The 25,255-nt window shown below is 40.6% G+C and overlaps 1 protein-coding gene across 1 annotated transcript in view; it reads right to left on the bottom strand.

The window, feature by feature from the left end:
• The window catches only part of Chn2 (chimerin 2), a 264,189-nt gene that overhangs the window by 15,218 nt on the left and 223,716 nt on the right, over positions 1–25,255 (bottom strand). Inside the window, exons 7-8 of the mRNA XM_076863644.2 lie at positions 18,971–19,048; positions 2,221–2,305 (exon numbers count right to left, since the gene is read on the bottom strand). Of these exons, the coding sequence (XP_076719759.1) occupies positions 2,221–2,305; positions 18,971–19,048 (163 nt within the window). The remainder of the gene's footprint in view (positions 1–2,220; positions 2,306–18,970; positions 19,049–25,255) is intronic.

Here is a 25,255-nt window from a genome sequence, read left to right as displayed (position 1 = left end):
CCTTTTTAAGAGTGAATGAAATACCATTCCTTGTATGTCCATGTCACCTTTTGTTTATCCATCCACCCATCAATGGACACCTGGGTGGCTTCTATCATCCCCTACTGCAAATATGGATGTGCAAACATCTGTTGAAGATCGGCTGTCAGTTGTTTTGGGTATCAGTCAAGGTGTGGAATTGCAGGATCATATAGTAATTCTAATTTTCTTATAAATTTCATCTTAAGATTTGAAGCAATTTCATGTCTATCTATGTAGAGTTTAATACTAATATTTTATTAAAATGAAGATATCTTATGAGAAATATTAAAATATTTAGCTTTTATAAACTAGAAGAATTTTCATGTGTTGCAAATAAGGCCCAGGTAATTAAAAATATTTATTTATTTTATTTTTTTATCTATTTATTCTAATTGGTTGCATAGGACAATAGAATGCATTTCAGTTCGTAGTACACAAATGGGGCTTAATTTTTCATTTTTCTGATTGTACACAAATAAAAATATTTTAAATAAGGAGAACTGAGGGTGTGATGGCTGTTCTTAACCTTTAATGCTGTTTTCAGCCTTCCTGATCCTCAGTGGACATAAAAGGTAAAAAAAAAAAAAAAAAAGCCACTGGAGAGAGCTAACAATATAGTTTGAGACTGTGTTTTTATTAAGGAAAAAAAAATAAATCATTTTATCCCTCTAAAAGCTGCTGACCGGGCTGGGGATGTGGCTCAGTAGTAGAGAGCTCATGTAGCATACACGAGGCACTGGGTTCCATCCTCAGCACCATGTAAATGTAAAATAAAGATATTGTCCATTTAAAACTAAAAAAAAAAAAAAAAAAAAAAAAAAAAAAAAAAAAGCTGCTGATCACAGCTAATGTGAAGTTCAGAGTTTCATTTTCATAATATTGACTTTGGACCAATTTCCTGCTGCAATTGGATGATACGAGCAATGAGGGGCATTTTTTTTTTCATAGCTATCAGCTGGATAAGCTAAATCAATTTGTAATTCAGATATTCTACCACCAGGCTCAGCGGTTCGACCATGAGCCAAGTCGTGACTCCTGGCAAGGCAATTTTTGGTGTTCATCCAGGTATCTGAACATTTCTGGAGAGGCCACCTCTGGTTTGCCACCTGCCTAAGGGATCTGCTATGGGTCCGCAGAATTCTCCAACTACATGTGAACCACTTGAACCCTCCCGCTGTCTACAGGGATGACTGCTGTACCTATAAACCAGGAGCTGAGAAGTCCTTTTCGGGGCAAAGGGGAAAACTGGGGTTGCCTGATCCTCAGAACCAAAATAGGAAATATGGGAAAGAAGATCACCTTAGTCTAGTGTCATTAGTTGATTTGATTTTAAGTATTTCATATGAATTATTTAAAAAAATCATACCCTAGCGAGAAGGAAATCAGTCATGAAGTTAGTGGAAACCCCATAGTCAGAAAAATCATGGTAGCATGAATTAGGAAGCCCAGTTCACACATTAATTTGGAAACCATATGCCATTTTGTTCAATGTATCTTAATAAGGTGTGTGGTACCCTTTCAGCCTCCAATTCCAAGTGGAAAAACACCCAGGTTTCAAACTACTTTGAAAATATGTGATATCAAATTAAGGTAAGTGCTTTCACTGTTGATCTGATGACAGAAAAATACTGAACCTGGGCTTTGGAATCTGACTGCCTTTGAATCAATGTTCCACCACTTACCATGTGGCCAGAGGCAATTAAGAATGAGCTCTAAGACTCCATTTCCTTTTTCATTTAATGGTAGATAATTGCATCTTCCCTAAGGTCTGTGGTGAGGCTAAATGACATGATAAATAGAAAATGTTTAACCTGGTGCCTGTAGCAAATACTAGTATTTTTATAATTTTTATGTCTTTCCTTTTATAGTAAGATAGGATGGGAAACAAGTATTGCTTTTCTATTTATAAAATTTCACTGAATTTTTTTTTCTTTTAAGGACTACTGTTTATTGGGGAGGTCTACCTAAATCTTAAGGAAGTATACTTAAGATTTCTTGCATAAACATGAGATATTCCTTTTCATTTTTGCAAACTCTTAAGAACAGTCTCCCCATTGAGTTCAAAGAGGCCTAGAACCCTCCAGGAAGCCAGACTTTTTTTAGTTCATCTAGGCAGAGCCTCCAGCTCTGGAGAACTGCTAACTCAACATGGCCACACATTTCATGATGGAAAAGGGAGAAAGAAAGTTCCATGTCTACCTGAGCACCGGACTCCTTGGGCGATGAGCCCCCACATGAAATTTGCACAGTATTCACACCAGTGTGGGCCTCGGAATGTGTGGACCTGTGTTCCAAAGAGAAGAAAAGTGTCAACAAATTCAGGTATCTGGAGGCGGTAGTCTCCTGTGTTAAATGCATGGGTGAAGTTAAGAAACACCGGTCTCAGCAGAAGCCATCCCCACTGCCCTTTTCTTTCTAGTGAGGAACAGTTGCAAATGGATCTGGAGAGTAGAGATAGGCTTTGATTTTTGAAACCCTCCTCTAATCCACCATGCCCCAGTCAGAAAGGAGAAACAGTGAGATTACAGAGCCATGTCATCACCCAGAACAAGGCACTGTGTGTAGAGCCCAAGATAGCCTGAGCCAGTGGCTACAACCTGCATTTAGCTCAGCAAGTTCTGGAAGGCAGAACTCAATTACTGTGCCCTTTTGACTGAAGTTGTTCCATCCATCTGTAGAGTATTCAGCCAGGTATAAATAAGACATGATTATGGGATAATTAAAAGTTTCCAAGGCTTTGAGCCACTTCCAAAAAAAGGCATTAAGAAAAAAAAGTAAAGGAGTTGGCTGAAAATACAGGCTACCAATAGGACCCATAGAATTACATCCCCCAGAGGTCTATACTCAGCAGGGCTTGCTGTGCCTTTCAGGTGGGTAAGCTGAAAGTCCCTCCTGGTTGGCCAAAGTGCTGTTTTCATTGTTTGGTGCTCAGCCAGTTGTTAAATATTCCACATATCACAAAGTAAGGATGGTCTTATCTCTGACTAATCAGGTACAGGTCCTCCTGTAACAGGATCATATATTAAGCCATGAGTTAAAACAAAAACCAAACAAAATAAAATAAATAGTTGTTCTCTGGCACTAAAGAACTTCAGAGCAGAGCAAATGTGGCCATGGTAAGCCAAGAACCACTGCAGTATATTGGAGGTATACAAATTTATATGAAAAGGTTCTGATTTTTTTTTTAGGCTTTTGAAAGTTTTAAACCTTAATTAACAAATAAAAGAAATGAAGACATTATTATTTTTTAACAGACTGGGAGATCTATATACAGCTTTTAATGAAAAAAAAATCAGAACTACAAGTATGGTCGCAATTTGGGAAGATGTTCATCAGAGCACAGCTTAAGATAAAACAGCACCCCTTTAACTTCTTCATTCATTCATACATACTAGATATACATACTAGGGTGTACATAAAGTGGCGAGGAAAACAAACCTGGTTCCCTCCTAATGGAACTCACAGAGAAGGAAAAGTAGCAAAGAAAATAGTTAATAAATTTTTAAAAAAGCAACTTATGATCATGGTTACTATGCAATAAAATTAAATTATAGTTATCTTTTGATAGTTCAGCTAATCACATGTAAATTGATTTATACTGTTTTCTTTCTGAAAAATGTGAAAAAAATCTCTCAAAGTTGTATTTAATTTAAACAGAGGCATGTTCTACAAAGGTATGGCCTATAGACATGACAGAGCACTCCTTGTAGGAATGTGGAGAACTCATCCTGGGAGCTCTTCACATAGGTCAAATGCCATGATTCACTCAGAGACCCTTTGAACCTGGTACTAAAAGCACCCATCAGTAAAATGTCTTGTTGAAAGTTGGCAGCAAAGTTGGTTATTAATAAATTGCTGAGATTGCAAGATCAATGAAATATAATAGAAATACAACTAAAAAATGTACATAAATGATTATGGGGGGTAAAAAGATGTGGCCACTGTCAGAGAGGCAAAGAGGGGCCCAATATTACCCAGGATGGGCAGGGAGGGCTCTCTTAGAAGGTAACCTGGAGGAAGAGAAGAGCTAGTTTTGTGGGGAGAGGAACAGGGAACATTCCAGGCAGAAGGTATGTATGGAGGCCTTTCAGGAACAAAACAGCTTGGTGTGATTGTATAGTGGACAGCCAGGATGGCCAGAACATGGGGAATGAGAGGGAGAGGAACTGAGATAAAGTTGAAGGCAGGAATAGAAAGTCACACAGGATCTTGAAGACTTTATTCATGAGCAAGGATTTGGTTTTAATCTAGGTACAATAGGAAATTATTATAGGATGCCAGTATAAAGATGATTTTTTAAAAAAGATTATTTTGATCACTGTCTTGAAAATGGAAGATATTAATGGTGGAATAGATTTGGATACTATGTAGTAGTCTAGCTGAGAAAAGCAGAGGCAGAGATCAGGAGGCTGGCAGTAGGGACAGGATATTTTGGAGTAATTTCCACAGCCTGATCATAGAACACATGTAGTCTTTGAGGAAGAGAGGAATCAGGAATGACTCCTAGTTTCTAGGAACTAGTTGGACGGTAACACCCTTTGCTGAGATGGGGAAGACAATCTTTGGAGAGAAGGTAAGGAATCAGCTTTAGATAGGTTAAGGTTAGATACTCCCATGATACCCAATTGTTAGTGTTAAGAAGCATTTCACACAGCTTTGATGACTCAGAGGAGGGCTGAGGCCTAAAGATAAACTTTAAGCTATCCCTGACATATAGATGGTATTTAAAATTATGTTAAAGGATAAAGCATATTAGGGATAGGGAGCAGAAAACGAAAACAAAACAAAACCAAAAAAAGCTTAAATTCCATATCCTCAGCGCTCTACATTTAGTGAAAACCAAGAACGTAAAGTATTTTAGAAGCCTAGAAATGAAGAGTGCTTTAGGGACAGAGTGGGCCACCATGTTAAATGCTGGAAAGAGGTCCAATCAGATAAGCACTCAATGTTGATTCAGTTACATGAAGTTATCACCAACCTTGGCAATGACAGTGTCTTTGGGCTGGTGAGGACAAAAGCCAGATTCAAGGGAACTGAAGAGTAAGTGGGCAGTAAGGAACTGGAAAGAAGTCTAGGCAAATTCATCAAGAAGTCCGTCCATGATTTCCAGCAAAGAGAGAAGACTGCTCAGGAGAGTTCTGCAGTCAAGGGAAGATTTTATCTTATAGTTTATTTTTAGGTGAAAGACATTAGGGCATGTTGATATATCAAGGGGGTTACCATAAGAGGTAGAAGATGCTGGAGATGCAGAAAAAAGATAAGCCAAGAAATGATGATCCTGGGAAGTTGAGAGAGGGTGGAATTTGGGGTAGATAAGGAAACAATATTCAAAAGGAAAAATAGTCAAGATTTTCCAGAATTAGTAAAACACATAGAACCTGAAGATTGAAAAAAGTTAAATGAGTCTCAAATAAGACAAAGAAAAATAATCGACACAGATTGTGGTGACACTGCAGAACACTAAAAAACAAGGAAAACCTGAGAAAGGACAGCAATTAGGGTGAATGCAGACTTTTCCTCAGCAAGAAGAGGTTAATGATTATGGAAACACTTCATCAAAGTGCCCAGAGAAGAATATTGCACACCAAACTTTTTATTTACTTATTTTGAGACAGGATCTTGCTGTGTTATCAAGATTGGCCTCAAATTCCATATCCTCCTGCCTCTGCCTCCCAAGGGGCTGGGATTATAAACATGCCCCACTAAAGCTCGCTTGGCAGTCCAATCTTTACATCCAGATTATTATCATCCAAGAGAAAGGTAAAATAAAGCTATTTTCAGACAAGTGGCAAGAGTTTCCACCCACGGATCCTCATACAAAGACATAATAGGATATGCTCCATGATGAGCAAATGCAACCCAAGAAGGAGCAGGATTCAAGAAGTAATGGTGAACAAAAAAGAAAAAGAAAGTGACTATGGGTTAGTCTAATCCTGCATAAAACAATAACAATGACTAATTTTAGGGGACTTATAAACAATGAAAAATAATGTGAAGATTAAAGAGGATGAAGGAAGTTAAAGTTTCCCAAGGTCCTTACAACTGGGGATGTTAGAAGAACTACTAGTAAACCAAAGGATATTTTAAATCATTTATGCATATTTTAAAAAATTTAGTATACCCAAAAAGAGTGAAATAGAATGCATAAATTTTTAAAAAACACATAAGGGAAAAAACTAGATTTGATTAAGCAAATTAAAAGCAGGAAATAAGAAAAAAGAAGTAATAAAAAAGCAGAGTGAAAGTATTTTTAAAATCCTTATAGTTTTCTAGTCACAATAATAATATAAATGTCTCAAACTTATCAAATATGTATTTTTAGATCCTATAAAAAAATCTTTGCAAGAAACACACTCAAAATATAAGAGAAATGTAGGAAGTGAAGAGACATACCTAGTAAATGCTAGCCAATAGAAACCCAAAATAGACCATATATATATATATATATATGTTTATATATATATATATATATATATATATATATATATATATATATATATATGATAAAGATGAATCATAATGAGATTTTTAAATCAGAAAGATATATTAACTTAATTCATATGGATATGGCAACATGATCTCAAAAAACATAAAACAAAGATTGAATTACAAGGAGAAACTGTCAAATCCAAAATCAAATAGGAAAGAGACTTCATATGCAACCAAAGAATACACACTCTTTAAAAACACATGGAACATTTACATAAGCTGACTACAAGTCAAGCTTCAATATGTACAAAAGCATTGACACTATATTACTGTATACCAACAAATAAATAATAATAGGTTGCCCAACTCCAGCATGTTTGGTACAATACATTTAGTACCAGTGGTACATGAGACCAAGTCACTCATAAATGGAGACTTGATATATCTCAGAAAGAGCTTTTAAATTAGTGGGGGAAGGATGTCAGAGAGATGAATTATTTCCTATTTCATCCACTAGGCACCTTTCCATGGCCTCATTATTCCCTCATTTAGTTGATACTCACATGCTGATGCTTTTTGATGCGGGCCTTATTACTAGATCTCTTTCAACCAGGTGAAGTTGAAAGAGATCAGAGGAGCAAGAACTCCCTGCACTTAAGGATCTCATTATCTACAAGAATAAAGAGGCAACTTGAACAATTATGTCAGTGACAATAGAGCATGTTGGAGATCCTGTGGTAGAAGAATGGAGAGAATATAAATTATTCTGAGAAAGTCGGGGAAAGTGGTATTGAACTGGGTTTTGAAGGACGGATAGTTTACCAGACTGGGAACGATGGGCTGGCAGGGAAGCCACAGAGTTAACTGGGGAGCAGATGACTCGGGGACAACATTCTAAGATGAGGAAATAGCATATCCAAGACCCAATGACAGTGGGCTTTGTTTTTGGTGAAAGGCACTCTTTTTTATAGGTGGTGCAAAAGACGGATGATACAATGCTCTTCTCTGAAACATCTGCAGTGGATAAGGTACCCTCATGGGAAATATTCTCATGCCTTGGAGGAAAAATGGAAATGAAATATTTAGAAATTTAGAAATTAGGAGGGTAGCTGCAATATTCACTGCACACAAACAAAAATGTACCTTGATAAAACAGAAGCTGACCTACTAACTGCTTCGGGAAAATGCCAGATATATTAATCACAAATTTTCTATAATTACCCTTTTTGTCAATATTTTTAAAAATAGATCGAGAACATCAAAATCAATTATTCACCCTGCTCATCTTTACCCACATGCTTTCCCAACAGACATCCTTACTGCCTTTGATCTCATTTCTCCAGCCAAACAGATGCAGGTAGACATCGAAGACTCACAAATAACTCCAATGTCCCTCTCAGTCCCACAGAAATAAAATGGAATGGGAACAGAGAAGGATTGTGAAGTTAGCTAAACATTATTTTAGGCTCTCTGCCTAATTTCCTTTTTTGGGATGGGCTACTGTTTATTTTTATGGCTGATATATTGTTCACTTTTCTTTTAGACAATCTCTACAATATAGATCACATGTGAATGTTGAGGGCCCTCTCGGAGTCCATTTTATTTGGGGTTGACTTATTTGGCTACTCTCTTAGTAAAATGCCTCATATCTTAAAAGTCATTAATCGGCGTTTTCCATTCCTCAGCAGTTTATTGATTTTCAAGAATATCTTTTTGGAGAAAGAACATTTTGCAAACGTTAGGGCAGTAACTAAAATACCCTAGACAGGAAGAAAATACTCCAGACAGGAAGAATGTCTGTCCAAGACTTACTGGGCATGGTTTGCCTGGAATTCAAAAAACCACACCAAACAAAAAGATGGCATTACAGGAGATAAGGCATGTTTTATAAATGATCCAGGAATTGCCACTTAATAAAAACTGAGCCAGCAGAACTGTCAAGAAAAATCCCAGGCGTGTGTAGCAAGTAGCCCCTGGCTTGGCCCTTACTAAATGAACAGGATGTTATTTGTCTCACATCTGCTCAATCTGGAAGGCAGTATTCTCTAGTGATTTTATAACAAATACGTTTTAGTGGACTGGTGTAAACATCTCTCAAATGTACAATTAACTTGGCTCAGGATCTAGTTGTAAGGCAGTGGTATTTATCATGTGCTGAAGTTGAGAAGATTTGCTTTTTCTCATCAGTCTATATTGGGGTTTATCAACCTTGTTACCATCTGGGGCTTGAAAATTCTTTGTTGGGGCGGGGGGTATAGCTATCTTGTGCATTGTGGGATGTTGTGCAGCATCCCTGGCCCTTACTCACTAGATACCAGTAGCAATCCTCAGTAGGGACAAACCACAAATATCTGCAGACATTGCCAAATGTCCCCTGGAGGTGACATATTAACCTTGATTGATATTCACTAGTATAGAATAGAACCATACTGTCATTAGTATCATTTTTATTAAAAATGGGAACTAAGCAGGGCAGTTTGCATTTTTATTATTTAAATTAAAAAGGGGAACATAAGTTGGGCATGGTTACACACACCTGTATTTCGGCTACCTAGGGAGACTGAGACAGGAAGGATTCGAAGTTTGAGGATCCTTAGCAAAACCCTGTCTCAAAATATATGTGTGTGTGTGTGTGTGTGTGTGTGTGTGTGTGTGTGTGTGTGTGTTTATTATTGAGACAATAATAAAATGGTTTGGGGGTGTAGCTCAATGGCAAAGCACCTGTGGGTTCAATCCCCAGTACCTGGAGGGAAAAAAAAAATAAGAACTTGATTATTTTGCTTTGCTTAAAAAAAGGCTCTTTTGGACCAAAGGCAAGTTTTTCCTGTTTGCTTTCTGTGTAAATGAGGGGCCTCAAGGTAGATCTGAGGGTCTAGTCCAGCTTTTGCCCAGTGTTAAGTGAGGGCAGGGAGCATTGATAGCTTATCCTCAGTCAAATCTAGAGATTTGAAAGTCTCTAGATTTTAGCCAAGAATTTTATATATATATAATTTACTGTAGTGCCTGTAATCATGTGACATTTAACTCATGTGAGAAATTAAATTAAACTCTGGACTTTCCCCTCTTGAAAGATCAGATGGAAGACTGACCTTGAAGTGAACCTTTTCAGATAGAAGAACACAGCAACAGAGAGTGCCACAGAGAAATCTGCAATCCCCTCTAGAGGCCCGCTGAGCAGATGCTGCAGGGGACCCTGGGTTCTGAGGTGAGGTTCTCAACCCCAGCACCACAGATCCCTGGATTCATCTGTCAGCAGCTACTACAGTGCATTTAAAATAGGTTTCAGGATGTGGTCCAAAGGCAAGTTTGTGATGAGCTCAAAAACCTCATCTTGTTTGACAAAACTACTTTGGACCAACTCTGTAAGGAGTTTCCCAGCTACAAGTTCATCAGCCCAGCTGTAGTCTCTGGGAGACTGAAGATTCATGGTCCTAGGTCAGGACAACCCTTCTGGAGCTCCTTAACAAAGTGCTCAGCAAATTGGCCTAAAGGTGCAGCGCTCCAGTAATTGACATAGAAAATATAAAGCAGGTGGTGTCCTAGCTGTTGGTAAAGATGCACGAATGGGTCAAATCAATTATAACAAATAAAGCTTCATAAAAATTAAAAAATGAGATTGAATTTCTCAAACATCAATTGCTACAAAGCTTTTTGGGACTCTCCTCATTGCATAAAGTGAGATATTCTCATTATCTAATTTCCTCTCAAGTTCATGAGGATATTGGCACCCACATTCTTTTGAGACAGCCTTGTTCATAAATCTTCTGTGGCTCCCCATTGGGTGTGGCAGGGCTTCTCAACCTCAGTGCTATTGATGTGGGACTGACTAACTCTTTGTGGTGGGGGCTGTCCTGGGCATTATGGGATGTTTAGCTGTATCCCCAGCCTCTCCTGGTTGCCACTGGTACACCCTCAGTGTGAGAATAAAACAAATGTCTCCAGACATTTCGAATGTTCCAGGGTGGGTGGGGTGGGTATGATCCTTGTCTGTGAGAGTCCTATTCTTCCATCGTCACTGTCTTTCTTGCACATGGTACATACGAGCCTGAAGTCTGTATTTGTTGAGTAAAGGAATGAATGGTGAAATAGTTTCCTTTCCTGAGAACCTGCCAAAAGACCTGACTGATGTGTACAGTGACCACTGGTTCTTGCCCCACCTTTACCCACACCCCTAGCAAAACACAAAAGCCATATTTCTCTAGGCTGAAAATTCCAAAAACATGCATTAACTCATTTAGACTAGTACTTTGAATTATGTGTTCTTTGGATCAAAACAAACTCTATACAAAATTAATAAGAGCTAAGTACTTGATAAGAGTCAGACTCTTTAGTAGATGATTGGCATCTGTGAGTAGCTTGGCCAAGTCACGTCCCTGGTGTGTGTGGCCTAAGGCAGGGCTTACAACAAAGCCTTTTATCTTCCACTGGGCTCTGCTGATTTGTAAAGGAGTTTACAAGGATAGTGATGACAGTGTCCTAACATGTATGTACAGACAAACCAAGGGGGTCAAAGAGAAGCAGTGAGTCAGGCCCTGGCAGGCAGAGCACACCATTGCCTATGTGAGACCCTTCTCCAAAAACCCTTTCTGCACATGCTTGAAATCCCTGCTGTCAATGCAGTTCCTGGATACAGGTATTCTGCTGAACCCAACAGATTTAAAACAGATGAATTAATCTGTCATTTTCATGAACACACTCTTTTTAAGCTAAACATGCACTGTCATGGGTTTGGATCTTAAATATCCCCCAGAGGCTCATGTGTTAAAGACTTGGGTCCCTGTGATGGTGCTATTGGGAGTTGGTGGGATCTAGTTAGAGGGAAGTGGGTCACTGGGGGCATGCCCTTGAAGGGGATATTAGGGCCCCAAGCTCTCTTTCTGTTTCCCAGATGCCAGGAAATGATCAATTTCGCTCCACAACATGCTCTTTCCATGATGTTCTGCCTTGCCACAGGTCCCCAAAGTAACAGAGACAGATGGCCATAGAAAATTTCTGAAATGGTGAGAAAGGGAGGTAAGGAGGAAGAAAGAGAGGCGAGGATGGGGGAAAGCAGAGGGAGAGGGAGAGAAGGAGGAGTTCACATTTCTTTCTCGGCTTGGTGGTAGTCCCTGGGGCTCTGTGAGCCCTTCATGCGTAATAACCTCCTTTTAACTGAAGAGTTTCCAGGGGTTCTATTACTTTAAAATAGGGTTTCTAATAATTATAGTGGTGGAGTCGGACCAAAGTAGGGTGTAGATAAAAACAACTCCTCTTTGTAGCACTTAAGAGCAGGAGCCACGTTTCCCTCATAAAGACCATTTCTGAGCCTATTTATTCAAGTCTTGGAGTCACTCATTCCATATTCAAGGCGAGTAATTCTGCATTTCTTTTCAGTTGTTCCTCTCAGACTCACTTCTGCCTAAACAACCTTTTCTGATGATTAGACAAAGCACACAAAAGAGAGCCCACAACCCTTTCTGAAGCTGATTTCCGGGTAGGCCAATGTGCAGGTGCAATATTCCCTGGTCCCTGCTCCCCAGGTGCACAGGAGTGCCAATGAGAATGCAAGTGGGAGCGATGGGCTAGCACCTTTTTATGAAGTCAAGGAGGAAGAAGAAAAGATGAATGTGAGCAGGGAGAAAAAATGGCTTGCCCCAAGCAAGCAGCCACTATACTGATAAGAATGCCAAGATTGTGGCTGGGGTTATGGTCCAGTGGTAGAGTGCTTGCTTAGTATGTGTGAGGCCCTGCTTTCAATTGAAAAAAAAATGCAAAAACCAATAATAGGCACAGAAATGAAAAATGAGCCATAAAACCCAAATTAGGTAGTTGAACAGCCATATGCTGGGCAGGTGCATTAGCAGCACACTGTGACACATTCTCAGCATCGTGAACTTCTAGTCTGGCCCCCAGGAATATTATGGAAAGGTGGGCATCAGTGGGAGTATGCTATAACAGCACACAAGATAGGGTGTGCCCTAGGGGAGAAGGACGCTGCCAGTAGAGTGGGGGACAGAAAAGGGTGAGTAAGGAAACTATTTCACTTATGTCCTGATGAGGACACTTCTGAGAGTCACCACACAGGAACGGGGGCAACAGGAGTAAACTAGGGCACATGGCCTTCACTATAAAACACTGGGTAGCACTGTACACTAATGTCCTTAGCCAAATGGGGGGGGCAACAGCTGGCCTAGCAGTCTGATGACCCTGGCAAGGACCTGCTACCTACAAGTGCAATGAACACAAGTGCATGAAACACACAAGCCACAAATGGGGGCTCATTGGGGTGGGGTGTGAGGAAGGAGGCTCTAAAGCTGCACTTTTGCGTAGACAGAGTCATGAGCTTTGCCTATGTGGAGCCAGTCTGCTGGGGCGGGACCCTGATCGTCATAGGAGCTTCTGCAGTCAGGAACCAGACAGAAATCCCTCGCTCTGGGAGAGTTTCCATCTGACCAGGGAAAGGCAGGACAACAAGTAAAGGTGTACATCAGCCAGTGACCCGTGCTGTGGAGAAAAGTAAGGGAAAGTGGAGATGGTGATGGGGGGAGAGGGACCAATGGGGGAAGGGGACACAGGTGAGGTGAGTGCAGGGAGGTTCCTCTTGACCTTGAGAACGTTCCACTCTCCATCCCTATTCCACATGGGGAGGAGGGAAGGGTGTCCTGGGTGTCCCTGGGTGGAAGGAGAGAGTAAAGCAGAGTGATGCAGACCCTGGGGGCAGGCTGGGTGGGGAGGGACCGGCTCTTTGGCCTCTGAGGGCACCTGCGGAGTCCTCAGCTTCTGCCCCACTGATGAACAAACTGTGCAGGGGCCCCTTTGCCTCTGGGTCTCCTCCCTGGCTCACTCCTGGCTCATTTCTGACTCCAGGTTTTCACTCATGTTGTTTGCACTGCCCAGAATGTTCTTTACTCCTTCTGTGTAACTCAAGTTTTTTTTTTTTTTTTTAATTCAGGGCTGTGCTGACTTCCCACTTCCTCCAGGAGCCTGTTTGGTTAAGGATGGAAAAGCAATTGCCCTGTTCCCTCCACAGGATCCTGCAACATGGAGCATCCCACTCTTTGAATTCTCCTGGAAACTGATTTCTGTGACTCCTGTTCTCCGCATATAACCACAGGACTGGAGTCTCAGGAGTGTACTCTGAGTAGCTGGACAGGACCCTGCACTGAGAAGGGCCCAGACTTGGTCAAATGCTCTGTTGTCACTGTCTTGAAATTCCTAATAATATTTTAACACGGGACCCACAATTTCATTTTGAACTGGGCCCCACTAATTATGTAGCCAGTCCTGTCTAACCACAAATATTAACGTGAAGCAATAGCTAATATAGCTTTGATTATAAAATATATACTCTGAATATGAATCAGTTACAGTAAATTGACACTTACAATTTACCACAGTCTAGGAAAGTCACAAGTTATTTTAAAGATTTTTATGCCCTTACCATAATCCTTTTTTTTTTAAAGAGAGAGTGAGTGAGAGAGAGAGAGAGAGATTTTTTTAAAAATATTTATTTTTTTTTTAGTTTTCAGCGGACACAACATCTTTGTTTGTATGTGGTGCTGAGGATCGAACCCGGGCCGCACGCATGCCAGGCGAGCGCGCTACCGCTTGAGCCACATCCTCAGCCCACCATAATCCTTTTCATGAAGAAATGCTTAGTAAAGATAAGAGATCAGGAATGACTAACTTTTATCACTTTCTGTCAGAGTGTTAAAAGCATGGATAAGAAAAATCAATGAAAACTTCCCCAGGTCACAGAAATTAGTAGTGTCACCTAGACCAAGGAGTTGACATTTAATAGCAATTAAATTGCATCTAAAGAACTTTTCAAGTGAACATGAAAACTCTCAATGAAATTTTTTAATTTTTACTTATAGCACCAATGATGTAACCTTTAGGATGAAGCTAGAGATCCCTCCTATTGATGGTTCCTGAAAATAATAGTTTTGTAATGAATGGCGCATATCCCCCAGAAAGGTAGGGTCAAGTCTTAACTCTGGGTCACTGTGAATGTGGCCTTTGGAAATAGGGCAATTGAAGTTACAATTAAGATGAGGTCATGCTGGATTGGGGTAGGCACTAAATCCAATGATCTTATATGAGTCAGACCTGCAGAAGTGCCCAGAGAACTAGATGAGAAAAAGATGGTGTGAAAGAGAGAGACTGCAGGGATGTACCTAGAAGCCAAAGAACCTGCAAGGCCCCCCAATAACCACAAGGTAGGAAAGAGGCAGGAGATTGTCGCAGAGACTCCAGAAGGGATCAGCCCTGCCCACGCCTTGGTTTCTCCAAAACTGTGAGAAAATAAATTTTTGTGGTTTTTTAAGCCACTGAGATTCTGGTCATTTGTTATAAAAGTGTTAGAAAATTAAGAGTCCTCAGAGATAAAAAGACTTTTTAAGAACTGGGGGAAAATATGTATGACATCTAAATCTAAAAAATCTAGATCATTTGTCTACTTTATAAATAAATGAGGAACATAAACCAGGACTGGTTATATGATAAAATACATTCAAAGAAATCATCAGACTTTATTTCATTTTCGATTACATCTTTTTGCAAGAGAGGAAGAAAGAGATGATAAAGAAAGAGGGGTGTAAGGGTAAAGAGTGAGAAATACAGAAGGAAAACTAAACAAAAGGCACAATTGAGAGATACAAATAGAAGAATAATAAAATAATGATAGAGGTTAACAACAAATGAATACTTACTACAAGGACCAGGAGATCATAGTGCTTTACAGGTATTCCTTAAACCTCACAACATTCCCATTTTACAGATGAGGAAGTTGAGGCCAAGGGAACCAAGTTCTTTGCCAAAGATCATATTGTGGCCAGGAATACTAAAGCCACCTATGGCAACCTCGCCACGTTCTACACGTGGGAAGGAAGGATGGCCATCCAGATACTGGGGGCTCTGGGGTTTGAGTTTTAGAATTCAGCCACAAAGTGTTATTAGAGAGACTATTCTGGAGTGCTGGGGGTGTGGTTCAGTGGTAGAGCGCTTGTCAAGCATATGTGAGGGCCTGGGTTCAAACCCCAGCATCACCAAAAAAAAAGGAAGAAAGGTTATACCAGTTACATGTGAGTGCCTCTTCCAGTCAACTACATAATATAAAATGAGCTAAGTCCATACAAATATGCCATGCTTATATAATTATAACACACTAATTTAAACAAAATAATAGGCCAGGTGCAGTGGCACATGCCTGTCATCCCAGCGGCTTGGGAGGCTGAGGCAGGAGGATAAGTTCAAAGCCAGCCTCAGCAACTTAGCAACCCTAAGCAACTCTGCAAGACCCTATCTCTAAATAAAAATTTAAAAGGGGATGCGGATATGGTTCAGTGGTTAAGCACCCTGGGTTCAGTTCCTAGTACCAAAATAATAATAATAATAATAATAATAATAATAATAATAATAATGATAGAAGGGGGATAGGTAGAGTAGAGCAAGCAGATCAGGGGCAGGGAGGAGGAGGAAAAGGGAAGGTACTAGGAAATGAGACTGAGCAAATGATGTTATGTGCTTGTATGAATAGGGCTTAATGAATCCCACTATTATTATAATATTATTATATTATTATAATTATACATATCCCACTATTATGTATAATTATAATGTATCAATAAGAAATAGAATTTTAAAAGTTACATTTAATTAAACACATAAACTGAGTTAAATTACAGTGATTTTTCTCTTGATAAACAATTTTCATTTTAGGGTGAAGTCTGTTATTTTTGCCATTTTTAAACAAATACCTCTTCATGCCAAATAGGTGTGAATAACATTAGAAAATTCCGACTTTACAAGAGCAAGAATTGCATCAGCATACAAGGTTGAAAAAATAAATAATCATTGCATGATGTGAGGCATCACTGTAATTTGATTCCAAAAGTTTTAGTTCTGACTCTATTCTGGCTTTTCCTGTTTGCTTGAAAACAGGCACAGTAGATATGTGTGTGTAGTCAGGGACAGTGGCTGGGAGCTTTCTGATAGGATGGAGCACAGATTCCCAGTCTGTTGGGGCTTCTGTTCATTCCTCTTGACAAAGTTCCTGGATAGAGTAAGAAAGAGGAATTTTTATGGAACAGACCTGACAGGGGCAAAAATGTCTTGTTATGGGGTGAGGAATCAATTCTACTGACAGTTGCAAATCTCAGAGGAGTCCAGAAAGGAGTGAGCAAGGCCTGATAAACATGAAAATGTGATTATTTATTATTTTTATTGAACACTTACTCTATGCCCTGTACCCAATATCCTGAAATAAGAATATAAATTATAAATCAAAAAAGTTTCAGAATAAAATCTTTTAGAAGTCAACATAAAGAAACAGCTAGTATAAAATTAAGGTTTAAAACAGAAATTCCAAACAGACAGTGGAGACTTTGATAAGAAAATTTCTTTCTCAGTTAGTGACTTGTTACTAAAAGCCCACTGTTGTATTTATAGCACAGAGCTGCTTTTGGAATGTTCTTCCAAAGTCCATGCAAAGTTTCCACTTACACTTCTTTGGGGGTGCGGGGAGGGCAAGGGGCAAGGAAGGACAGAAGGAATGCCTCCTCCAGCCCTGGTCACTCATTCTTAAGGTCAGTGGCACGAACAGTACTATTGAAAGCCACAGTCAACTGCTGCCACTACTCTGGGGTCTGTTAAGTTTCAAATATGTCTATTTAAAACACATGAGAGAAGGCTCCTGTCTGGCTTTTGTATCCCTCTCAACATATTGTCTCTTCTCTGCCTTTCTTTGTCTTAATAGCTGAAAATTAGAAGAGGCCACACTGAATAGATTCTGAGTTTTTAAGTGAACATTTTTGAAACTGGTGTTTTTCACTGATATTGAACATATCAGGTAGCAATAGTACTATTTAAGAAATAAAATGCACTGTCTTTTTGTTTTAAAATGTCTGAATCGTAAATTTCCATTCAGAGTCCTAAGATTGAAAAGACTGACTGACTTTGCTTTGAAGCCTATCAATCAACTAAATACGCGTGTGTATTTTTAACATGAGCTCAGACACAGTATATACATGGAGAAGCTAGTCCATAAAGACATTATGGTAGGGTGCATAATTCCAACAGTATCTTAAAGCTAATATAATTGGAATTTTTGAGAGGAAGGAAAAGAATTTATAAGTCCAAGAAGATCCACCCTCTCTTCCATGGTAGCATATCCACAGGATGCCCCAAACCAGGAATTTCTGCCAAAAGTCAGAAAAACACGTTCTTAAGGCAGAAAAATAATGAAGGTTAAAATAGAAAACAGGAAGGAGAAAAAAACAAACCATAGACTTTCTATGCTCCAAATTAGATCTGTCACTGTTTGGTGTTGGGAGAATTATTAAGAGCCTCGGCATGGAACAAAACCTATATAATGCAATTCTTCACCCTAATGCTAAATATGTAGGGCTGAATAATTCCATTCTTCAGTTGAATGATAACATACAAATGCCTGATCCATTTGCTTTCTAAAAACAGAAGCAGGGAGACACACCAAACTCACATGAATGTCTATGATCTCATAGACGCATGTTGGTTCTGGTGGAGGATCGGCAAGCAAGAGCAGAAAATCTGTTTCCCTGTCACCTCTGACCAAGGGTTATCTAGTCCCAACAGTCACAAGGGTTTACTGGCCCTAAAGGAACTGAGTTTAAAAAAGAAGGCAATTCATATTTTCTTTCTCGTGCCTGTTCTCTTCTACCTGAATGCTTCCTCTCCAATCTCTCCAGTCTTCTCGGTTGTCAGCCTATCTGCTGGGGTAAATTTCTAACTCTCTCTTGTCTCTCAGCAGCATGTCAAGCCAGGCAATGTGGCATCAGATTCCCTACCTGCCCTTTTGGGACAACACAGTAAAAGAAATAGGCCATAATTTTCTGATGGCAGGTCATAGGTACAAGTGCTAAAATAGAGATGACAGTCATTCTTGTTTTATAAATACACGTGGGAAAGTCCACTTCAGAAGCTTCCCTATCTTTGTTTGGTCTGGGCAGCAGGACCCAGCTTGGCCAGGCAAGGAGGGTAGCCCTGCACCCAGAGCATACACGAAGCAACTGGCTGATATCTCTCCTCATCATTTGCTTTCACAGCTGGCTACACAGAAACAGAGGGAGGTAGCACCGTTGAAAACAAAGGACAAAACACAGAATGTGAAATGGCAACTGTTTTCACTTGCTCAAAGACAGCAAGTTTCTTTACTGCTACTCAGAGTGGAAAAGTACAGCTCAGCTTCCACCAGAACATCTCTAAGCACAGAGTGGGCATGCTCTGTTTTTCTTGCACTGGACATGGGAAGGGAAATGGATCTGATTATCAGGAACTAAGTCAATACACAGATAGATGTTTCTAGGCAAAAGCATCCAGCAAACTGCTTTCTGAGGCCGCCGGTTGGATTCAATACAAGGCAACAGTGTTAAGTACCGAAGCTCAATGTGGGAAACAAAGGAATTTTCTGTCTCCTGACAGGACCACCCCGGACCAGATGGAAACCACAAACGGACCCTCCCTACCTGCTCAGGTGTGACAAAGGAAGGATGCAGCCTCTTACCTTGAAGTTGTGTGTCTTCTCATAGTTGAAGTGGTTGTCGTTGTGTGTGAGGGCAGCCCTTCGAACCAGGGAGGAGATCTGTGAACAGGCAAAGAGTTTGAGAGGGGGCCAAAGCCAGCCGCCTTTGACTCCCACCTTCACCCCCAACGCCACGGCCAGCAGCTCTTGGCGCTTCCTGCCTTGCTTAGACTTCCGAACCACAGCGCACTTTTTCTCATTTTCCAGCCACAGTTCCTGGGAGAACATAGTGCCTGGATCTCAGATCTTTCTAGTTTCCCCTGCAGAGCCTGGGAAGCTCTGTGCTGTCAGGGTCTTCCAACTGTGGCTAATGTTAGGCAGCAGATTTGAGGCAGCTGCGTCCTGTCTGCAGAGGCCTCCGGCATGTGACCTGGAAGGGCCGGTTTGAGTGATGGAGGGGGCTCTGCTTCTGAATAAGGACAGGCCTGTTTTGTGCTATGTCTTAAGGCCAGCGTGTGCCTGGAACAATAGCACACATTCACGTGTACAGCAACCCCCAGAAGTGGCATCCAGATAGCACTGAGGATCCAGGAGGCAGGGGCAGGCGGCTTTACTCCTCCTGCCCTGGCACATTGCAAAAGAGAGACCTCTCCTACTTAATAGCACATCCCCCCACCCCCTGCCCCCTCACTCTCTCTCTCACACACACATACACCCCAACTAGCTCTGATGTTCAAAGTCTGAGGCTGTATCCAATTATTCTGGTTCTCTGAACCCCATCCTGGGCTGAACTCCAGCAGATTAAACCTTTAACCCTGATGATTGTTTAATCTTACAGAGATAAAGCCTCATCTCTTTTTGCCAAATCTACCTCAGCACTTGAAAGCTTCATCTTTATTCTTATGCATGCATTAAATTGGAACAATCTGAGCACTGCCTGGAATATGGAAGAAGAGCAAAGCATTTCAGCTCTGAGTTGTATAATCAAAGTTAAAAAAAAAAAAAAGAGGCAAGATGTGTTGCTTGTAGGATGCCCCCTTGTTTTTCCTCTCTCCTCCTTCCCACAATCCCCTCCAAACGCACACAGATATGACAATATTCCTTAAGTAAAACCAAAACATCACAGTTGTTTTTCTTTTGAATAAAACAACCTCAGTGCTCAGTCTGCTAGTGTCACAGTCTCTCCAAAAGTCCTGTATGCTCTTAAAACGCCTCCTGTGAGATCATAGTTTTTGGTTCTGGGACTCATCGCTACTAGAAGTGAGGAAATTGTCATGTCTTGGGAGTATTCCTGATCGACTGGTGAACTTTAACCCTGCTCATGCCAAGCAGCAAAATCAGGACTTTGGAAACTTAGAAAGTCAGAAGAATGCAGATGTCTGAATCATTATGGAGATGGACAGTCCACAAATTTCATCCTGTCCTCTACTGAGACATGGCCCCACATGTCAGCAGAGTTCCCCAAGTAGCCTTGTGGAAGGATCACAAAACAGTGATCCTTTCCTTGTGTAATTCTCTACTTCCATATTTCACCATCATTTCAACTGGGTTCAGAAGTTCATTCTCCCATTCTGTTACCTTCAATAATAATAACAGCCACATTTTTTATATTGAGCACGATAACTCTGGCTGTGCCAGATGATGCTTACAATGTGTTATACACACTTATTCATTTAATCTTTGGCACATGGGTATGAGGAGTAAGATTTTTATCCCCATTTGATGGATGAAGATATTGAGACATTGAGAGGTAAAAAAAAAAAAAAAAAAAGTAATCTGTCAAAGACATGCAGTTGCAGAGCCAGGACTAGAAGACCAAGCATTTGTATCCAGCATCCAAGCTCCTAAACACTGTGCCTGGCTGCTGAGCTTAGCGATGTGCAGCCTGCCATGTCCTGTCACCACACCCTGCCAGAGGCTTCATGTAAAATAGCGATCACGTCTACCCCCCTTTTACCTTTTTTACCCCACAATAACTCAGACCCCGGTTATCATTCCAGTCCACCTAACACACAGCTGCACAGCACCACTGAATCCACTCAGCCCTCCCCATCTGCTCATAAAATTTCAGGGCTTCTCTGTGGATTAAAGGCATCCTGCATTGCAGGGTTTTCATGAGCTGGTTCCAATATATCCAGCTCATCTTATTTCCTTACACAAATCCAACAAAATCTCTTTTCTGATGTGCTCAACTTCTTACCCTGGAAGCTTGCTCTGTCCTTTAGAATATTCCAGGATCATTTCAACATGTCTACATTTCACCAGTATTCACATTCTAATTCAAATGTCTCCCTCTCCAAAGGGACTTTTCCAAATTCCTCCACTGGAGGAAAAACGGTCCTCTGAAATCCCATAGTTAGAGAAAAAATTTATCCATTTTTTTTTTTTTTTTGATTGTGCTGTCCGTGTCTTGTGTGGCAGTGATTTATAACTGGTCTTTTCCCCTGTCACACTGAGAGCCCTTTGTGTCATGCCTGTGTCTCATCTGCCTTTGTTTCCCCTGATTAGGCAACAATGTCAAATAAGAGCCCTTCACATGGCAGACACTGGATAAATGTAAGGTGCTGGAAAACCCTTATGCATCCAGGAAGCCAGAGCTGTGGAGGATGGCAGACCAAGGTGTCTGATGGCATGGGGTGTCCCACCCACCCTCTTGGCCTCCCCGTGCCTCAGCTTCTAAGGTCCTGAACCTCCAGGGGTCTGCCTTCCCGATGGGCTCCACCAGACCCCTTTTTCTACTTTCCCAGTGTCCACTCCCCAAGAAAAACTGTCTCTGATGGAGGCTTGGCATACATTTGCAAGTTTTCTAATGCTTGGCCTAACAGTAAAAAGCTGGAGACAAGAAATAAGGGTTCTTTTCCAAACCTTCACTGCTAGCAAACCAAGAGAGAAACCTTTGGATGGCTGGCCAGCCAACCATGTTGGGTAAGAACAAATTCTGCAATCTCAACTAGACTAATCTCATGAATATACAGTTTCAGAATCTGATAAACTGTAGGTCTTTGAAAACTGAGCAGACAGGGACTCCTTCTTCTTTTGGTATATGGATGGTTGAATACAAATTTTAATATTTCTTTTATGTCTAAGTCTTTATTTATAATGAATAATTTTTATTCCTATTTGTGACAGTGATTTCTTTTTCAGATATTTGTTCAATGGGATTGACTCACACACAAGACCATTCAGACATGCGAAAGAACCACACACTGCTCCCTTAAGATCCTTCTCTACAGGGACTGGAGTGTTCCATTGGAACAAGCATGATTGTAAGTAGTGAGAATGACCTCAGGTCACCCTCTTAAGGAAAATTATAACAACAGCCTCTTGGTGAAAACTTCCTTCTTGGAGAGCATGCTTACACAGAGCCCTTCTTTATCTAGGTACCCGAGGACGGCTCCTTGGCTCCCTTTACATCTTCTATGTTGTTGAATGCATTCTCTAGACACAGTAGACAGTGAGTAGTACTTTTGCTGACAGTCTTTTCCTAACAGAATTTTCCATCTGACCTATTTTCATCTATACATTCATGAGACGAAGCACATCTTCCTACATGATGTGTTTAAATCAGGGATTCTCCTTGAAACTGCTGACATTTGGGGCTGGGCAATTCTTTGTTGTGAGGGCTGCCCTGTGCATCCTAAGGTGTTCAGTGGCAGCCCTTGCCACTACTCACTAGATGCCAGTACAATTGTACCACCCTCAATCCCCTCTGTGATCACAGTGGAAGGTCTGCAGACATTGCCAAATACAATTCTCTACAGCATTTTTACTAGAGGCACTGTGCTCTTTGCCTATTTCAACTCACTGAAAATTTATAACCCTACAAGGTAGGTGCTGTTATATTTATCTCCATTTTACAGATGAGGAAAAGAGAACTGAGAGTTTAAGTAACTTGTCTAAGGTCACACAGTTGGCATGTGATAGAACATAGGAACAACTATGCCTATGTCCCCCACCCCTGAGAAAAAAAAATTCTTTAATTTTTTTTTTGGTGGTAAGGTACTCATAACAAAGTTTATCATTATAACCATGTTAAAGAGTATAATTCAGTGGCGTTCAGTCTATTCACAATTTTCTGCAACATGACTACTATCTAGTTCCAGAACTTTTCATCACTCCAAAATGAACCTTGTGCTCATCAGCAGTCACTCCCCCAGTCATTTCTCCTTGCATCCCTGGGCATCCACCTGTGAGCTTTCTCTCTCTGTAAATTTTCTTGTTCCAAAAATCTCACATAAAGGAAATCATACAATCTAGGGCCTTCTGTCTGCCTTCTTTCCTTCTGCATAATGTTTTCCAGGATCTTTCATGTTGTAGCATACATCAGGACCTCATTCCTCTTTAATGCAACAAGTAACTGCCCACTGATAGGTATACCACAGTTTGTTGATCTATTCATCTGTTGATAGGCATTTGGATTGTTTTCACTTTGTGGCTATTATGAATAGTGCAGCTAAGAACACTATGGTACAAGTTTTATTGAGCACTTGTTTTCAATTCTTTTGGGTAAAACATAAAGCTATGCCTTTGTCCACCAGTCTAAAATTGTCTCTCATCCCAATAATGCTCACATTTAAAAATATCCAACAGACAAATGCCAGAATGATTCTTTCTCCTACTGATGGCCTGATAACTAGCAGGGCTGCTGCTTTGTGGACTGATTTCCAAAAAGGGGATCCTCCCCATACCCTGGTGGGAAACAGGGGAAGCTATAAATAAACAATAAAATAAGCTCACCACTTCCCTTTCCTTCTCCCCACCCCCACATATGAATAAAAGTCAGGATTCTACTCACTGTTCTCCTTTTCCTCTATGATCCTGGGTCCAGGAAGGAACCAGGTAACAAGAAGGAAATGAAAGGTTGTCAGACAAAGACAAGGAGGAAAGGTTAATGGGCAAGAAGATCCCAGATGAGAAGCCCTGTTGGGTGCCTGTGTACCTGTGGAGCACCCAGGGACCTGGGATGGCAGGAGGAGGAGGACTCCCTCGTCCCCCAGCTCTGACTAAATTAACCTAGCATCCTAAGCCACAGGGGACCTTAGGAGTTCATCTACTTCCCGGTTTCTCCCCACCTACCTTCAGACAGGCCCAGCTCTGGTTCTCCAGGGGTCAAACCATCTGCCTTCTTAGTACCAAGATCTAGAGAAGACGATTCACCACCAGTCTACAGTTCTTCCATAGATCTCAAGGACATTCCCATGCTACATTTTAAGGAGGGCTTATTGAAAATGCCATCCTCAGTCCCTGGACAGTCTCTCTTACTACTCTAACCAGTCTTTGGGCTCCCGGGCCTAATACATGGCTCTGTCTTGAGTCTGAATCTCTCTTAGGAGGTTGACAACCTCAGCTATTATCCTGACGACAACCACCACCCTGCCACTGAGGCTTCTGCTGACTCTTACCAGCATATGAAATGAAAATTAATACCACTCATGCTGGAGAGGGGGTCTGAAGGGGAGGTCTCTAATCTGTTGGTGTTTGTGTGATCTGGGTTGTGTTTGGGAGAAAAACTAAGGTTGGTGGTGTATCAAAACACTCTTGGCTCACACCTGTAATTCCAACTACTTGGGAGGCTGAGACAGGAGAATTGCGAGTTCCAGGCTAGCCTGGGAAACTTAGTGAGACCCTGTTTCAAAATAAATTTTTTTTTAAAGGGCTGACAATGCAAAAACCCAAAGGCTGAATGTTCTCTCTGATATGCGGATGCTAACACACAATAAAGGTGGGGAAAAGAAGTTCATTGGATTAGACAAAGGGGAATGATGGGAAGGGGGGGATGAGAATAGGAAAGACAGTAGAATGAATCAGATAGAACTTTCCTATGTCCATATATGAATACATAACCAGTGAAACTCCACATCATGTACAATTACAAGAATGGAAATTATATTCCATGTATGTATAATTTGTCAAAACACACATTACTGTCATGAATATCTAAAGAGAACAAATTTTTAAAAAGTAAAAAAAAAAAAAAAAAAGGCTGGAGATGTAGCTCCGTTGTATTGTGCTTGCCTGGGTGCATGAGACTCTGGGATCTAGTCTCCAGCACCGTGACAACAGCAACAACAATAACAAAAATCCCAGACTCAAAAACATTCATGTGTACTAAGCCAATGATTCTATTTCTAGGATTTTCTTAAGCAGGTCTTGAGATAAGAATTTAAATAGACAAATGCAAAGAAAATGGTAATGTTAATCAAAACAATATCAAGAAGTGAGAAAAAGCCAAAACATTCAATATAGGGGAAAGGCCACATAAATTATGGCATAAACATAAAAAGATATCAGGTAAACAATAATCCAGATGATTTAAATAATATCTAA

The sequence above is a fragment of the Callospermophilus lateralis genome, chromosome 1 (assembly GCF_048772815.1).
Source record: "Callospermophilus lateralis isolate mCalLat2 chromosome 1, mCalLat2.hap1, whole genome shotgun sequence".
In the NCBI taxonomy this organism is placed as follows: Eukaryota; Metazoa; Chordata; class Mammalia; order Rodentia; family Sciuridae; genus Callospermophilus; species Callospermophilus lateralis.
The sequence above is the reverse complement of the archived record's forward strand: the minus strand, read 5'-3'. Positions and strand labels throughout refer to the sequence as shown.